General features: G+C 41.3%; 1 protein-coding gene and 1 long non-coding RNA gene across 3 annotated transcripts; both read left to right on the top strand.

Moving 5' to 3' along the window:
• The first annotated feature begins 3,808 nt into the window (after positions 1-3,808).
• On the top strand, positions 3,809-7,248 carry LOC120441708. Its single transcript, XR_005614216.1, has 3 exons — positions 3,809-3,948; positions 4,832-4,937; positions 6,220-7,248. It is a non-coding gene; the product is annotated as an uncharacterized LOC120441708 (long non-coding RNA).
• A 357-nt stretch (positions 7,249-7,605) lies between these two features.
• prpf4bb (pre-mRNA processing factor 4Bb) lies at positions 7,606-16,915 on the top strand. Of its 2 annotated transcripts, none has more exons than XM_031751680.2 (16): positions 7,606-7,838; positions 9,007-9,082; positions 9,372-10,507; positions 10,796-10,969; positions 11,211-11,366; positions 11,698-11,779; positions 11,887-12,088; positions 13,760-13,833; positions 13,983-14,073; positions 14,253-14,400; positions 14,504-14,641; positions 14,748-14,901; positions 14,993-15,107; positions 15,191-15,342; positions 15,472-15,558; positions 15,666-15,869. In XM_031751680.2, exons 1-16 carry the CDS (start codon positions 7,780-7,782, stop codon positions 15,867-15,869), a joined length of 3,048 nt encoding a protein of 1,015 aa, XP_031607540.2. In that variant the 5' UTR covers positions 7,606-7,779. The 2 variants fall into 2 exon arrangements, with proteins under 2 accessions (XP_031607540.2, XP_031607539.2); XM_031751679.2 differs by having other exon boundaries at positions 7,607-7,838; positions 9,007-9,097; positions 15,666-16,915.

The following is a 16,915-nucleotide window of genomic DNA, read 5'->3' as shown; positions in this document are numbered from 1 at the left end:
TGTATAATACTGGGTAGCCAGCATGTATCCTATAGAAGTGGCCAATTATTGATTTGTAAGAATATTGTTTAGAACAATATAAAGACTGAAACTAACCTGGTTTAAACCTTATTTCAATTTTCCACTCTATGATTCAGATGCTTTTTGGGGTACTTGGATCCTCATTGTACTTTGTTTTGTAACAGTTACATGAACTGCACATCCCTCCATACATCTGATTTGGAAAAATGGTAAATGTCCAACTAAAACAAAGCCTTAGAAACGTTACGGAGCATCGCACGAGGCATACAACATTAGATGATCGCTTGCTTTAGTGGTTGTTTACGTCAAGAGCTGGGATAAAACACTGCGTTCTCTCAGATTGCTATTCACACAGTACCAACCATTAACCTGCATCATAGCAGTAGCCGAAATTACAGGGTGGAAAGAAAATGACTGTCATTTAATATCATAGTCGCTCTGACAAGCACTGGATGTTGAATTGTCACGTGGAGGCGTGCCGTGTTGTTTTATCTATAAGTGTTCACAAAGGCATCCTGAAATGTAACATTCTCTGCCAAACTCAGTTAGCCATCTCTTTAGCTTTTTAGAGGCCAGACATTAATATGAAGGTTATGTTGCACACCTCTAATGTCTGATCGTGCTTTAATAACCAGACACTGACCAGACGTGTCTAAATTCATGCTCACACAACAAATAAACATGAAACTGAGGGAAGTTAAAAATGTACCACTGATACCAGGCTCTCGTGTAAAAAAAAAAAGCTCTTGGCCTCCTTTACTCGGTGCTCATAGGACAGACCCATCAGCAGAACGCACTCTTTATTATGAGCCCAACTGCAGACTTGGGAAGTCTGTGTTTTGCATGGCTACAGCCCTATTGTGTTGCAGAAATCTGTCCACAGACGGGGTTACCTTGTGTCACAATGACACATGCAAAACACACAGGAATCAATAAGAGCCAAGTTGTCATTGCTGATAACCAGTGGACAGCAGAGGGAGGAACATTTCACCTATTAGCCTGGGTGATATTTCAAGTAGATACATTCTGTCTCCTTGAATGTCAACCCACTTTTTAAATCCTTATTATTAGTGGGTTTAGTGATATTAACTTTTCTGCCGTTTTTAAAAACATTTCATATTTGTGTCATCATTTTTTGTTTGTTTTCTTTATTGATTACTTTTTTTAATTCACCAAATATACAAAACCAAAAGTGAGTTGCAGTAAAACAAGAGTCTGCAGACAAGCCAGCAGTTCTTTCGCATCCAAATGCTACTATAGGCAAAAACACCTATATGCTAAGATGCAACATTAGAATGCTGATCACAGTTTAGCATTTTAACTTCATTTGGGATGAATGTTGAGCACCTAACCCAGGTTCAGCTGGGCTGTTTTGCCTTTTATTTCTGCAAATTACCTAAAAATATATTCTTAGCAAATAGCCCAACCTATTAAGATTGAAACATTTTCTGTTTTTAGTCATTTCCAAAGTTAAAAAGAAATCAGAGAACGTATCAGACTTTTAATTTGTTAGAAAACAACTCGCTGTGCTGCCATTGTGGCAAGAGTTTCCAACTGAAAAAGAGTTTGGGGGTTTCTTTTCTCAGCTATAAGCCAAGTGTGGAGATGCTAAGAGCTACATGTTTCATTTTAAGCACGAATGATTATATTACTTGAATAAACCACCTCGGTATAATCAGAAAGCCCCTTCTCCCCTTGTGTAATAATGGGATACATCTCTTTTGAGCAGGGCTTCAATCTGTGGTTTGGCCACATTTATAGAGTCAGCACATTCTGCCCCAATACCTCGCTCCAATATACGTAATTCCTCTGAAAGCATAAACTTTAAATGGAAAAATAGATATTTGCCCACTCACTCTTAGAGACCGTTTAACGCAGCGTTCTAGCACATTTGTCTCCCATTACAGTTGTGAGAATGCCAAAGCTCTGTGAGGGGAGAAGCAAGAGAGCAGGAGGGATTGATCGGCTTTGGTTAGTCTGATGCATGGGTCCCCAACTCCAGGCCTCGAGGGCCGGTGTCCTGCAGTTTTTAGATGTGTCCGTGATCCAACACAGCTGATTCAAATGGCTAAATGACCTCCTCAACATGTCTTGAAGTTCTCCAGAGGCCTGGTAATGAACTAATCATTTGATTTAGGTGTACTGACCCAGGGTGAAACCTGCAGGACACCGGCCCTTGAGGCCTGGAGTTGGGGACCCCTGGTCTGATGCATGAATGACACGTCATCGGTATGTTTGTGTTTCAGTGTCCTCACAGGACAAAAAGGTTTGAACAAAGCGGTGTCTTTCCTTTCTTGAAAACATTTAGACAAGAATATTGAGATGAAATCGCTCCATTAAATATATTCACAGTGTAATTATAGCTGGAGCCAGGAAACAGTGATAGGAAATCAACTAGTCTGTCCACACTATGTTAATTCTGGTCAAAGCCTGGCTTTCTGTTTCTCTTTGCTTCCAGGCTGATCTAGGGAGACAGTAGCAATGATTATACAATTTAACTCTAAGCCAAAAAGGTAATCTGAGTGTTTTTAACAGTTTAAAACAAAGAGCATCATTTGTCAGTTCTAAGATTTTGCAAATGAGAGCATAAAAAACTGTCAAGGCTTTGAAATTAGGTAACTTCAACCTGAGGTGAACAAAGACGTTATTTTTCACGCTCTGCTTCATTTGGCTTAGTTTTTGTTTAATAAATAATGACATGGTGTAATCAATTGATCTGAGGATGTACTTTCTTTTTACCATGTCTGTGTTGTATCTAATGCGTGTACGCGCCCTTAATGAAAAGGAGCTTGTGATTGAAACCTTTTTAAACGATGATCACACCCAACAAATGCAAGTTTAGGTTCAAAATAATTCACATGAATTAGGCAGTATTATAAGATACAGTACACTAGTTCCAGTTTGTAACCTGGGTGGTTTTACACTGTTTATTTTGTGACGCAGCTGTTGGACCTACAGCACTGCTTAAATATCGCCATTACAGGCTTTGACTGTCACCCATATGCAATTTTACAGCCATGCTTAACTAAGCACTTGAGAGGAGTAAAATTAAGGGTTTCTGCAACTCCTGTTTTCTAATTTGTCAGCCCTTCACAGACGTTCTCCTCTGCCACACCCTGCACCTACACTGATGATCTTAACGTCCACAATGAACTTCAAGTCACCGCCCAGTCTGGCTGAAGTTACAAGACTTTCTTAATTTTAATTTTAATTAGTATAAACCTAAAAATGAAACCAACGGCGAATAACACTGATACTTATGTTACAATCTACTAGGCTCCTGGTATTCATGTGGATGTCATTTTGACACATGCCACCCACCTAAACACTGCAAAGCAAGCACCCCACCCCATGGAAAAGGCACCCCACCCAGAACAGCACAAAAAAACTGATTCCAACTTCCCAGATCCCAGTACTGATCAGGCATTTGCAGTACACAGTGGAACAAACCCAGTGTCCATTGCCCCAACTGGTCTGAGCTGTTTTGGATTTCAGAAGGGTTTTTTTCTGGTTGTTCTCATCCTTTCCTTAAAGCAAACATCAACTGAATCCCCCCGATTCAGGGAGTATGGCCATATGCTTAGCCCATACTCCCAAACCCACTTCTTTGCCCTTGTAAATTGTATGCCAGCTCCTGCTTGATAGGAGCAGGCGTTCTTTTTTTATTTAGAAGAGCTGCCTAAGCGTCACATTGAGGAAGTCATTCTGAGCTATAACTCTATCTTTGTCTGCAGCAGCAGACAAAACCCAGTGAAGAGTGCAGAGGCTAGGGTGACAGCGGGTTAGCAAACTGCCTGAGTGTCTTTAACAGGCTCTATAATGGACTGTGGTTGTCTTCAGCGAGCATCTGTTGGACCCCATGTTTTATGGCCCCGTCCTTATTGTGTCTCCAGTAAAACTCAAAGAGCAGAGGGCTGAAAAGTCAAGGTAGGCTTAATGTCTGCTTGGGTTTTTTTCTCAGGGAAATACGAGTTGCAGTCATGAATCAGATCTACCGTGTCAGTGCGCCATTATTTGTGAAATGTCCATTCATCAGTAATGTGGCTGCAGATCTTAGAGCACAGTCATTGTATAACTGTGCAAAGGTGCAGTTTTTACCCATGCTAACAATTCAATTCAATTTTATTTATACAGCGTGAAATCACAACAACAGTCGCCTCAAGGCGCTTTAGATTGTAAGGTAGAGCCTACAATAATACATACAGAGAAAAACCCAACTATCATATGACCCCCCCTATGAGTAAGCACTTTGGCGACAGTGGGAAGGAAAAACTCCCTTTTAACAGGAAGAAACCTCCAGCAGAACCAGGCTCAGGGAGGGGCGGGGCCATCTGCTGCGACCGGTTGGGGAGAGAAAAGTAAGACAGTACAAAAGACATGCTGTGAAAGAGAGCCAGAGATTAATACAGGTAACAGCATGTCCATGTATCAGTACGTGGTTGAGCAGCCCATATGTGCATTATGACCTTTTAAACAAGTATTCTCACAAGATGAAACACATTATTTTTCATCAGCAGCTTATTTTGCATATGTTGTTCTCTGTAATCACAATGATGCTGATCAAATAGCATCAAAATGCTAATCAAAAGCATCCCGAGAAAAAGGAAGACTGGAGCTCTAAAAGACATAATCACTAAATATGAAGGAAAACAAATTAGTTATAAATGAACTGGTTCAACTGATTTTGACATATACTGCAGCTAGCCACAGAGGAACATTCACAATATCCTGGCTTCGCCTCTGGGTAGCTGGCATGTCACACAGCCCTATCCAATCTGGCTCTAACTCTGTGACAAATGTTCTGATTAAGGGCCTCATCATTTATGGGTATGGATCGAAATATAGCAGCAATCGTCAGGATGCTTCGGACTTTCTCGACTTGAAACAGGATGTTGTGATCAGCACCTTCTCCCAAAGTATGTAATCATTACTTATGCTTCTAGCATTACAGCTTACTGCTGCTATTATTCAACACTTGTGCCAAACAGTGAAATGGTACATTATATGTTCTATATGCTCTCATTAAAGTCAGATGGATTTATTCTAGATTTACAGTTGTACAGATGTAAAGTTTAATCAGATTTTTAACCTAAAATAAGGATATAGGAAATGTTAAAATAAAGCTTCCTGCATCTGAACAAGGCCTGACAACATAGTTTTATGGACACGCTGGTATCTTAAAACTAAATGTTCTTAAGCTGCTTTGTTCAAAGTCAAATGAATACAGTAAAAAGTGATAAATGATATTGATGAAACGCAGGCATCAGAAATTATTTTAGGCAAGAACTTCAAGCTTTACACGATATAAGTAGTTACACACCTCATAAGTCATACAATGTAAGACACAGAGATTGGTCTTTAGATTGCACAGCAGAATGGAGTATACAACATTTGCCTCGTACTGTATACTGCCATGATTTACTGGGGACACTGGGATGGGGCTGTGAACTAATGGAATATCTAATGTCTCTGTGACAGAGACTTTAATCAGTTGTGAGACCTCCAGCTTGCAACTTTACCATATAAATCTGAGATAGGCTGCACGACAGAAGGCCCAGGCTGCGAGTTACATCCTGAGACTCTCTGTGTTTATACTCTGTACATACAGTGTGGATTTATGTGAGAGGGGTTCCAGTAAAACTCAAGTCGCGTTGGGTATTTTTCGGTATGTACTTGTTGTACTTGTAAACAAAATTTCAGAGTACTCAAGCATACACAAATCAAGATGTCAGCAAACACATGATGATAATAGTACCATCTGCAGTATCATCATTTGCCAGAAAATCTCATCCCATCTGCCAGGATGTCAGCATTAACACCGTTATGTCTTCATGCTTCCATTACTTCGTCACTGTTGTGGAGCAGCCACAGGTGTCTCACAATACCACAATTTACTGCTTGATATAAAACTGTCAGTGGATAATGCCCAGCCCTTGAATGGGCTTGCATCCTTGAAAGTCATGCGGTTTCACAGAGCTGTGCTCAGAAGCTACCGCTTACAGCTCGCAACTTTTTGTGTTGCGAACATGATGCCTCAGATCTGTCTGACTAGATTTTGCATTTTGTATGAAGCAACACGATAAAGCAGATGTGGTGTTTGGTATTTTTTTAACTCTGTCTTTCAGAGTCACATGCTGTTTTTCCCCTTTGCAGAAGGATTACCACTTTCTGATACTGGACTTGTTCTTGTTTTTGCAGGTCTGATGACTACCATAAGTAAAAGGCTATTTATAGAACTGTGTAGAAGTGTTGAAGCGCTGATCATTTCTGCATTTTTTGCTAGGATGTATGGAAATATCTTAGCTAAGTTGTCTGTCATGTGTAGGCATTATACTGGTTCATCCCTTGTGCTATGTGTCTTTTTATGCTTGGATGATTCATAGGTCAGTGTTAAGTGGCTTAACAAACTCACACAAAAAGCACATTCCTCTAAGGTACAAGAACCTGACCAATGACCTGCCTTTTATTTACAGTATCCTCTTTAAATAAAAGGCAATAAAGTTCAGGCACAGAACTCAAGTATCACACAGTGAGACGCTTTTACTTGTTCTATTTTTATCACAATAATACTAAGTAACTTCCGCAAAATCATTGCTGTTAAAATGTTGCACTGGAGATAAAACTGTAATCACTCATGTGTCATTTTGTTGACCATTGGCGCACACTGAGGTGCGCAATTGTGACGCGCACGAGGGGTTTTCAGCAACCACGTGAACCACTACACATGATCCACCTGTAATTAACCTCCTGGGCCATCCTGTGGTAAAAGCAGACCGAGCAGGCTCCAACAGCCTGTCCTTTGCACGACTATGTTTTCAGTTTTTCTAGAGCCAATGTGGCCATTTAAAATCCTGTATCCAAGTCTTCAGGTCGCCCATAGATTTATACAGAAAAAATACGAAAATTCTAAAAAGATCAAGTACATTGTGGGGTATTTATTATACATTTGTTTTTATTATCCTTTATTTATCCAGGTGAAAAGTTTCAGTGAGATTTAAATCTAATTTCCAAGAAAGACCTGGCCAATAGGGCAGCAAAAGCCACAGCAAATACGACGCATAATAATATGACAAGTAAAAAACAAATAATATATTGCATACGGACAAGTGAGCACAAACGTGAATAACACACAATAGCAGATCATTAAAAGCCACATTAAAAACAGTCACACTGGCTAAAAGAGCTATTCTCTCGCTCCTTTAAATATACATACAGGACAATACATACAGTACACAAACAGTAAATATAAATTTCGAGTAACGCACCTTAAAATTTCTTGATAATGACTTAATTTCTTGAGTTGCGTATCTCAGAACACTGACTTACTCTGCAATGTTTCCATTTGTACGTTAGCATTTCGAAATTCTGAGATAATAACACGAAATTTCAACATTCTCAACTTAAAAACTGGTTAATAACTTTACATTTCGAATTGCTTATTACAAATTTTCCACTCAGAAATAACTTGAAATTTCAAGATGCTTAATAGGTGAAAGATTTGACATAATTACCAAAAATTTTAAAAATTTTTAATTTGGCAGTTGTTCGGGGGGGTGTATGTGTGTGATGTAAGTGGCTAATATGAAAATTTCAAGTTACACGAGCACACACTCTAGTGGACAAAGAACAGACTTCAGTGCACAAATCCTGACTGCGATGCGCCGCCAAAACACCAGAGGAACGTGTCAGTATTTTGATATCATTGTACCCATGTGGTGAAAGTAGCCGAAGAAGAAAAAGCCCCCTCAGCCGAGGAAAATGGCCGACGTTGAGATGGACATCTCGTCCAGGAGAATGAATAATGGCAACGAGCACGTGTAAGTTATTAAATTACAGATACTTAAAGTTTGTGGCAGTAAGTTATAGGCCTCTTTCAGGTCGAAAATGAAGGGAAGTGTTAGCATCGCCGGGGCTAACGGAGTAGCAGGTTCACGTTGTTGCCGGGGCATGCTCACGATAGGCTAACGTTCTTGGCTAGCTAGCTAATGTTCTTTAGCGCGGCTAGCATTAAGTTTCGGTGATAGCATGCAGAAGTGTACCTCATCCGCGTTTGTGTGTATTTGCCTCAATAAAGTGTACCTGCTAAGCCACACACAGTGTAAGGTTTGTACTCCCTCCCAAGCAGCTATCATGTAATGTAAGTTAGCATAGCTAAAATTATTCGCGGGATGTAGCTGGTTAGCACTAACTTTGCTAAAGACGGTTAGCATGTCAGAGCTAATGAGTGAAAATCATCTTGGCGGTCTCGCTCGGGGAAAGAGGGAGCAAGTGAAGGTTACACGGGGATTTACCGAGTGTCACTTTCTCATCAACGAGCGGTTCTGATGAGTGTTTCTACAGTTTCCTGCTAAACTGACCACATTATATAATCCCGGTATACCTGATGTTAAACACCTTACGGTAACCTAAAATGCTACACTTCGGGCGATGATGGGTTAAACTCGGAAATGAATGTTGTGTAATCTATGGACTGATTTTTAGACTAAATGCTCACGATGTCTGCAAGTTACCTCGAGGAAAGAATAGCCAGCTTTATGGTCTTTTTTTATGTGCATGTATAAAAATTAAAACCACTGATGATGATATTGTATGATGTTTGCTGCTGTGAATTGTGTTCACTTCATTGTGTGTTAAAGAAATAATAATTGGACAGAGTTTCCTATTTTGCCAGATTTAAAGAAGATTTGATGTGTAAATGAAATTTTTAGTTGATTATCATAGTGTTCTATATCCCAGACACTGGTACTTAAACTTAAGCACCTGTCAGTATTTTGGACAGATGGCAGAACTCTGTGTGTCTCATTCTATGGCATGTTATCAGTTGCATTCAGGGTCAGGCATTGCTATGGCTGTGTGTTCCTACTACCAGTACAAAAACTATATTTAACCCAGTTGCGTGTATTTTTTAGACCTTTGTTTCCTTTTGACTTCAGTCAGCCAAATAATTTAGCACTAAAGTAATTAAATATTCTTTTTTTGAAACAGGAAGCAAGATCTGGAAAGCCATGAACGAAGTGGAAATGAGGACAGCGGCGACATATCTGAAGAGGAGGAGGAGGAGGTAGGGGTTGACAATGTGAGGACCTAAATGCCATCAGTGGTGTCATCTCTTTTAACACAAATCACAAACTATAACAAACTGTGCTACTATAACTTGCTGTAAGATCACCTTTAACCAAAATTTAGTAACACTTTTTGTCTATATCAGTCATTCTGAATACAGTCTAGGTTTGTTAGGAGGTAAAAACTCAAAGAAAACAAGATTGTATCTATGTTTACACCATAACTAAGAATTACAGAGATCATCTGTCAACTAAATTGATTGTTATCCTGGTATGTTCACATGCTAGGAGGAGGCTGAAACTAACGGCGAGAAGACAGAGGAGGGGTCCAAACATCACAGCAGTAGCGGTAAACACAAGCGGAAAAAACACAAGCATCGCAGTAAGCACAAAAAGCACAAACATGCCTCTGATGAGGACAAGGACCGCAAACGCAAGCATCGTCACAAACATAGGAAACACAAACGCAAAGAGGGCTCCTCTCCCTCCGCCGCTGTCCTCTTTGGCTCCTCTACTCATAGAAAAATTGAATCTTCTCCTTCTTCTGGAAATCCAAGTCTGGATGACAGGGCCTTGCTGGAGGATTTGGAGAAACAGAGGGCCATGATCAAAGCTGAACTTGACAGCCAGTTGATGGAGGGAAAAGTTCAGTCTGGCATGGGTTTGATCCTTCAGGGGTATAACTCTGGATCTGAAGAGGATGGAGATGCAAGGTTCAGAAATGGAGAACCACGACAAAGGGGCAGCTCAGGTAAACCTATATCACCCAGAGGAGGAAAAAGTGGCAAATCTAGACGGGACTCAACAGAGGGCAGTAAGTCTAGCTCCAAACGCCGTAGTCGGAGTAAGTCTGCAGACAAGCCGGCCAAGGAGTCTAAGCAGGACAAGGTGACCAAAAGCACCAAGGACACAGGTGTAAAAGACAGAGGGCGTGGAAGGAGCAGGTCAAAAGACAGGAAGCGTTCACACAGCACTGATAGGTCCAAGGAGAGAAGGAAGTCCAACTCTCCTTCCAGCTTCAGGGCAGAGCAGAAAGTCGGCCGCACTGATAAACGGTCCTCTCCGCAGCGGGATGATAGACCCAACCAGGAAAGAGTGAGCCGACGGTCCAGATCGCCTGGACGGGAACGGCCAAGTCGCTCAGACGCTGACCGGGACAAACGGCCAGCCAAGTCACCATCCAAGGACACTTCTTTAGGAAAGGAAAACCGTTCCCCTCATAGACGAGGGGCTCACAGCCCTGCAAGGAAACGCAGCGCTTCCCCTCGCCATAGAGATGCCCGCTACCCTTCGGCTAGTGCCTCAGAAAGGACATCAAAACAGAGCCACTCTCCTTCCAGAACTAGGTTCTCGCCCCAGAGACGCCGTAGCCGCTCACCAGAGGTCAGGAGGCGAGATGCTGAGAGGCAGGAGTCACCACTGAGGTTAGTGCACACCTCTGGCTTTTCCAACGTTTCCCAGAATAAGCTGATTGTGACAGATGACAGAATTGCCTTTCAGTTTCAGATGAATAAAAGTGAGTTTGCAAAAATGTAAAATATTTAAGTGTTCATTTATAAAAACGAAAGATTTTTTTTTTCAGAACTGGGAGATAATGATATATTTAACTTAGCTAAAATGCTGATCCAAAATTGCAGAGAAAAAAAAAGTCATAAAGGCGCAAACGTAAAGTTATGACAGATTTTGAAATATTATTTTCTATGTTCTTCCAGGAAGCGCTCTCGGGCAGATGTTGGACCAGGCAGAGACCGATCGCGCGATAACAGTCCGAGATCATCGTCTCGCCGCAGGATGAGTCGCTCGCCTCTGAGACGACGGTCCCCATCGCCACGCCGCCGCTCCCGCTCCTCCCCCCGCAGACGGAGCAGGTCTCCACTGAGACGGAGGTGATGGCAGCTCACTTTTCACTCAACTTGTCTACATGTGACAGAAGACATTATTCAACAACAAAGCAGTTCTCAAAAATCACAGGAGAACTCTTGAGTTTCTCTAATTTAATTAGTTTTTGGTGGTTCGACAGTTGTTTAGATATGAATTCTGTTTATATACCTGTCTGCTAGTACTTTTTTCCCCTCTTTTCTATTTGAAGTAAATGATGATCCCTGTCATCATCTCTATGCCTCACAGGTCTGGGGAGAGAGACCGATATGGTCGACTCCGACAGTATCGACGCTCAACGTCCCGCGATCGGGAAAGAAGGCGACGCGGCAGAGATGAAGACAAGTTTAAGGGAAGTCTCTCAGAAGGCATGAAAGTCGATCAGGAGTCCTCAGAGGAAGAAGTGTAAGTAAAAGTGATATAAAAACTAAGATCCGATCAGAGTTCAAATTTGCTGTGAAACGGTGTGGTACAACTTCTATGCAGCCATTCATATCAACCGCTTTTGGTGAATTAATGCTGGCACTAATGAATCAAAACAAAGTTGAGTCCTTAGCATTTGTAGATATCGATTAGAAACGAGACAAGATTTACCATCTCGTCTTTGAGGACGTCCATAATCTGTAGCTGATATGATATCCTGTTTCACATTAATGCATCAGGACACAATTTGTTGCTTGGTCATTAACAGGAAAGTGTTTCCTTTGTCATTTTAATTTCTGGCACGTTTTTGCAGTTTGGAGGATTTTGATGGTGAGGAGATAGATGAAGAAGCTCTCATTGAGCAGCGCCGCCAACAGCGTATGGCCATCGTCCAGGTCTGTTTATACCCACGCTAATTCATGTCTGGCATTTTTGTAACTTCTATAAGTGGATTTGATGAGTGACCTTCTTACAAACATCAGCTGTTCTTTCCATCTTACAGAAGTACAAAATCGTGAACGAGGACACCAATCAGACATCGGAGCCCAGCAGCCCCCAGAGCAGCACGCGTAGCCGTTCGCCCTCACCCGATGACATCTTGGAGCGAGTAGCCGCAGACGTGAAGGAGTACGAGCGTGAGAATGTCAACACCTTCGAGGCCAACATCAAAGCCAAGCACAACCTCATCGCCCAGGAGAAAGACGGTAATGTTCCAGTCAGAATGATGACTGTTAGCATACAAGGCCAACTGAATGAACCACACTGTCAGCTGTGAGCATCCTGGTTAGCTGCAAATTCAGGGGATGTCTTTAAAATACTCCAGGATTGTAATGGATTATAGTGGGAGGATGCAGATATGTTCTTTTCCTTCTCCTTGTTAGCATGGAGAAGGACTTTTAAATCTTAAAGACTCTTGTATGTTACCTTATTACTTGCTTGTCACAATAAGAGCAAGCAGAAGCCTTTGAGAGTTTTTTTTATTATTTTTTTTATTATTATTTTACTTATTTATTTTTTTTAGCTGAAATGTTATTTCCAGAAATACTGCAGAGGCAAAGTTTAAATATCTTTTCGCACCTGACACTGGAGGATGTTTTGGCTGATCTGATCACAAGTGAACAGCTTAAGCACAGGAGTGAATGCATTCAGGACACAGTAATGTCTGATTGCTTGAACTGCAGGAGGTCTGGGTGTGTTAGAGCCACTTGTTTTTAGCAGCGTGTTCTTTGATGTGTCCTTGGCCATTCTACAGGACTGCATACACACCTGACGTGCTGCAAAGTATACTCTCCTCCTTTATGCGCTACTGAATGTTATTATGAATTTTAACAGGCAGAATGAATGAATTAAAAGTGTGAGACCCCATCTGTATTGTTTTAATTCTGCCATAGCTAACATATGAAATGCATTGCACTTCCCACCAGTTTAAATCAACACATTTGGTCTTTGCGAATGGCAATGCTGTTTATTTTTTGTTTTGCATATGAAGCGGAAGAATCCAAATTTAAATACAAGTGACCGCTGAAAACACATGACAAACACGGAGCTCGTTTAAAATGGTCAGTTTTAGGCCAAATACAAACGTGCCTTCATGTGTTATCTTAGCAAAAAGGAGACAGCTTGACCCAGGTAACGACAGACTGTCCTGCGCTGTCCTTCCTTTACTTTCACCCCTCACTTAAGCCTTTGAAATTTTTCTGAAAAGAGATTTGAGTCGCTGCCTGTGCCTACTTGATCACTGAAGAGCACAGTCTTCTGTGAGCATGGCGGAGAGATGAAACCTAACAGTTAAAAGCTCCTTCTGTCAGAGATGGCAATCTTTTGGACAGTCTGTTCCCAGTTTTCTGGCTATGATTTTTGTTGAAAGCAAAATGGCACTTTTCAGGTTTTTTTCTTTCTTTCTTTTGGTTTTGTCACGGTCCCTTCAGCAGAAATGAATCAAATCAAGTTTATAAACGTGAAATGTGATAAAAAGCGTTTTTACATTACTTGAAATTGGAGCTAGGACGCTGCATTAATATTGCTTCCCTGCAGTTTGGAACAATTTGGTATTTTCACTTTAACACAGGAGCATGTTAAAAAACGTCCAGTACAGGAAGTACACATGTCTAAAAGGGTATTTAGTGGCTCGTTTGTGTGAGAAATGCAGCGTTTTGTGATGCAGGGATTTTAATTTTGTTTCTTTCTGTCATGTGTTCATTCAGTTGCTGGCTTGTAATCCAAAGCCTGGTGTCTCTGCCACCTGCAGCATGTTTTGATCTCTGCAGAGTATGTGAATCAAACACAAGTTCCAGATATACTGTTTTACAACATGCTGAATGAGCAGAAACTCATCTTTTGCTGGTATAATTTGTTGTTGTTGTTGTGTGTCTCAGGATCTAACCCGAAGAAGCCTTCAGCTCCAGACATGTTTACCGAGTCAGATGACATGTTTGCTGCAGACTTTGACGTAAGTATTTAAATACTGAGCTCAGTAGGGCGTCTTAAAATCTTACTTTATTTTTAATTCGTGTCTCTGTGTCGTTCTTCAGAAGAGTGTAAATTATTGTGGCACACCAGTGAATTACTGACCTCTGTTTTTTCATGCTGTTTCTGCAGAGTGCCAGGATGAGAGCAGCCGGTGTAGGAAAGGACTTCAAGGAGAACCCCAACCTCAGGGACAACTGGACTGATGCTGAGGGTTACTACCGTAAGTGTTTCCTTTCTGTTAACGGAAGGTTAAGGTGACATTTTATGCTTGTTTAATGTCACCAGGAATGAAGGTTGTAGCCTGTTTGCGTTCGTCACACATCAAAGTTGGTTTTTAAGTGGAACGAGAGACTTCATCTCATTTCATTTTACAAATTTGTAAATTGTGTGGTTGTTTAGGAGTGAACATCGGGGAGACGCTGGACAAACGTTACGACGTGTATGGCTACACTGGACAAGGTGTGTTCAGCAATGTGATCAGAGCCAGAGACACTGCCCGAGCCGGCCAGGAGGTGGCAATCAAGATCATCCGAAACAACGAGCTCATGTGAGTCTTCCCATGAATGTTAGCATTTCATATGTGAAAGTTATGGATCTGTTTAAATGCTGTAATGGCTTCACTCCTGACAGCATGTATGTTTGGTTAACAGGCACAAGACTGGTTTAAAAGAGCTGGAATTCCTGAAGAAGCTGAATGACGCCGATCCCGATGACAAGTTCCACTGCCTGCGCCTTTTCAGGCACTTTTACCACAAGCAGCATCTTTGTTTGGTGTTTGAGCCTCTAAGGTACTCAGAGAGAGGACATCACATTCATTTTCATCATATTTTGAGAGGTGTGCTTTTCATTAATTACCTCAGCATAATTCATGAGTTTGTAAATTCTCATTTGCAGCATGAATTTGCGAGAGGTGTTGAAGAAGTACGGTAAAGATGTTGGGCTTCACATCAAAGCTGTGCGTTCCTACAGCCAGCAGCTCTTCTTGGCTCTCAAGCTGCTCAAACGATGCAACATTCTCCACGCCGACATCAAGCCAGATAATATCCTGGTATGACTCAAATGCTCAGTCATCTTAAATCAGCTCACAGAATGACTAAAGTAGCTGTGCCACACGTGACTTCTATTCATGTCTTTAAAAGGTGAACGAGTCAAAGACCATCCTGAAGCTGTGTGACTTTGGTTCGGCATCACATGTTGCTGACAATGACATCACACCATATCTGGTCAGCAGATTTTACAGGGCTCCAGAAATTAGTAAGTACTACTATTTATTTTTTCCACGTTCACCGTTAATCAGCTCTTTTTAAATTTGAAGTTGCTCATAATTTCCTTCTCAGTCATAGGAAAGCCATACGACTATGGCATCGACATGTGGTCCGTCGGCTGCACTCTGTACGAGCTTTACACGGGCAAAATCCTGCTTCCCGGATCTTCCAACAATCACATGCTCAAGCTAGCTATGGACCTCAAGGGCAAGATGCCCAACAAGGTGAAATTGCATCATATAATTTCAGTTCCTTCAGTGATTGTTTCCCCTTTTCTAGATGAAGGGAGATGTGTTGCTCTACTGTGCTCTGTTCAAGAAGACTGATGCAATGTTTTGGATTCTTTTCCACAGATGATCCGTAAAGGATTGTTCAAAGACCAGCACTTCGATCAGAATTTGAACTTCTTGTACATTGAAGTAGACAAAGTGACTGAAAGGGTAAGGTGTTCTTTCTTGCCTCTAAACCATTTTCTTTTTTTTTACATGTCCTGCTATTTTAATAGAAGTTTTAAAAGTTTAATATTTTTGTTGCTCGACGCCTTTAGGAGAAGGTGACAGTGATGAGCACCATCAACCCCACCAAAGACCTGCTGGCAGACATGATAGGAGGCCAGCGGCTGCCCGAGGACCAGAGGAAGAAGGTAATGCAGCTGAAGGACCTGCTGGATGGAACGCTGATGCTGGACCCTGCCAAGCGCATCAGTATCAACCAGGCTCTGCAGCACCCCTTTATCCAGGAGAAGATCTGAAACGCTGAATGCCACACACTCCCAAAGCAACACAGACAGAGCCAACCACTAAACCTGCTCTGACGGGAACTCTGCAGTGAGGCAGCCAACTCACAGACTTCTGTTCAGAATGTCATGGATTTTTTTTTTTTCGTCCTCAGCATCATTTTGTTTATGGATGCATAATTGTGTTTTATTGTAAATAGATCATTGAAATGGTAGCCATTCTTGAAAACATAGGTTTTTTGTTTTTTTTGCAATTGTCACTGTAAACTTGTCCCTGATATCCAATGAGTTACAGTTTCTTTTTTAATTTAACTGGCATCAGAGAAACAGATGTTTAAAAGAAAAAATATGATTCCTGTAAATACTGTGTATGTCTATTGCATTAACAATCTCGAGCAGCAGACAGTTGAATTTTGTCGTAGTTGCAGACGTCTAAACATAAACACACCTTTCCTCTTTTATAACCACATTGCTCATTGTGGGGCGATGCATGCTTTTGAATGTGCACCCTTTGTGCTATAGATTTGCGTGGTGCAGGCCTGTAAAAATGCTCTGTATGTGCATCAGTGTCCCACATGTGACGACGACAACCTCCCCGCTCCACTAACCAGTCCTCGGGCCTCGAGGTCTGAGCTGAAGGAATAGATGCATATTATGAACTCCTTACAAAAAGTTTTTTTGTTTTTTCTTAATTTTTAAAGCAGGTAGTCATTGTTTTCTGTTGCCGGTCGATTCCATTTTTAACCTTCCTCTCCCTCCAGCATTCTGGCTAGGTCGTGGCTCTTAAGGCTCTCACATTCAAGTGCCTCCTGTACGAGCCTAGTGTGTTAAAACACCAAACAATGCTGGCCGATTGAAGCCAACCCCACCTCTCTCCCACTGTTGTATATAGTCCATAGTTACTGTCATTTCATGTATGATTTGTTTTGTTTCAAGTAAGTGGTTAAAAAAAAAAAAAAATCTTGTGATTTCAATAAAGAGTAGTTGTGGAAACGCTGCTGAAAGAGCACCTTCAGTATAAGAAATTTTTAGTAATAAAATGTTTCCTATTGTATACCAAA

This window comes from Oreochromis aureus, linkage group 9, assembly GCF_013358895.1.
Source record: "Oreochromis aureus strain Israel breed Guangdong linkage group 9, ZZ_aureus, whole genome shotgun sequence".
Lineage (NCBI taxonomy): Eukaryota > Metazoa > Chordata > Actinopteri > Cichliformes > Cichlidae > Oreochromis > Oreochromis aureus.
The sequence above is the reverse complement of the archived record's forward strand: the minus strand, read 5'-3'. Positions and strand labels throughout refer to the sequence as shown.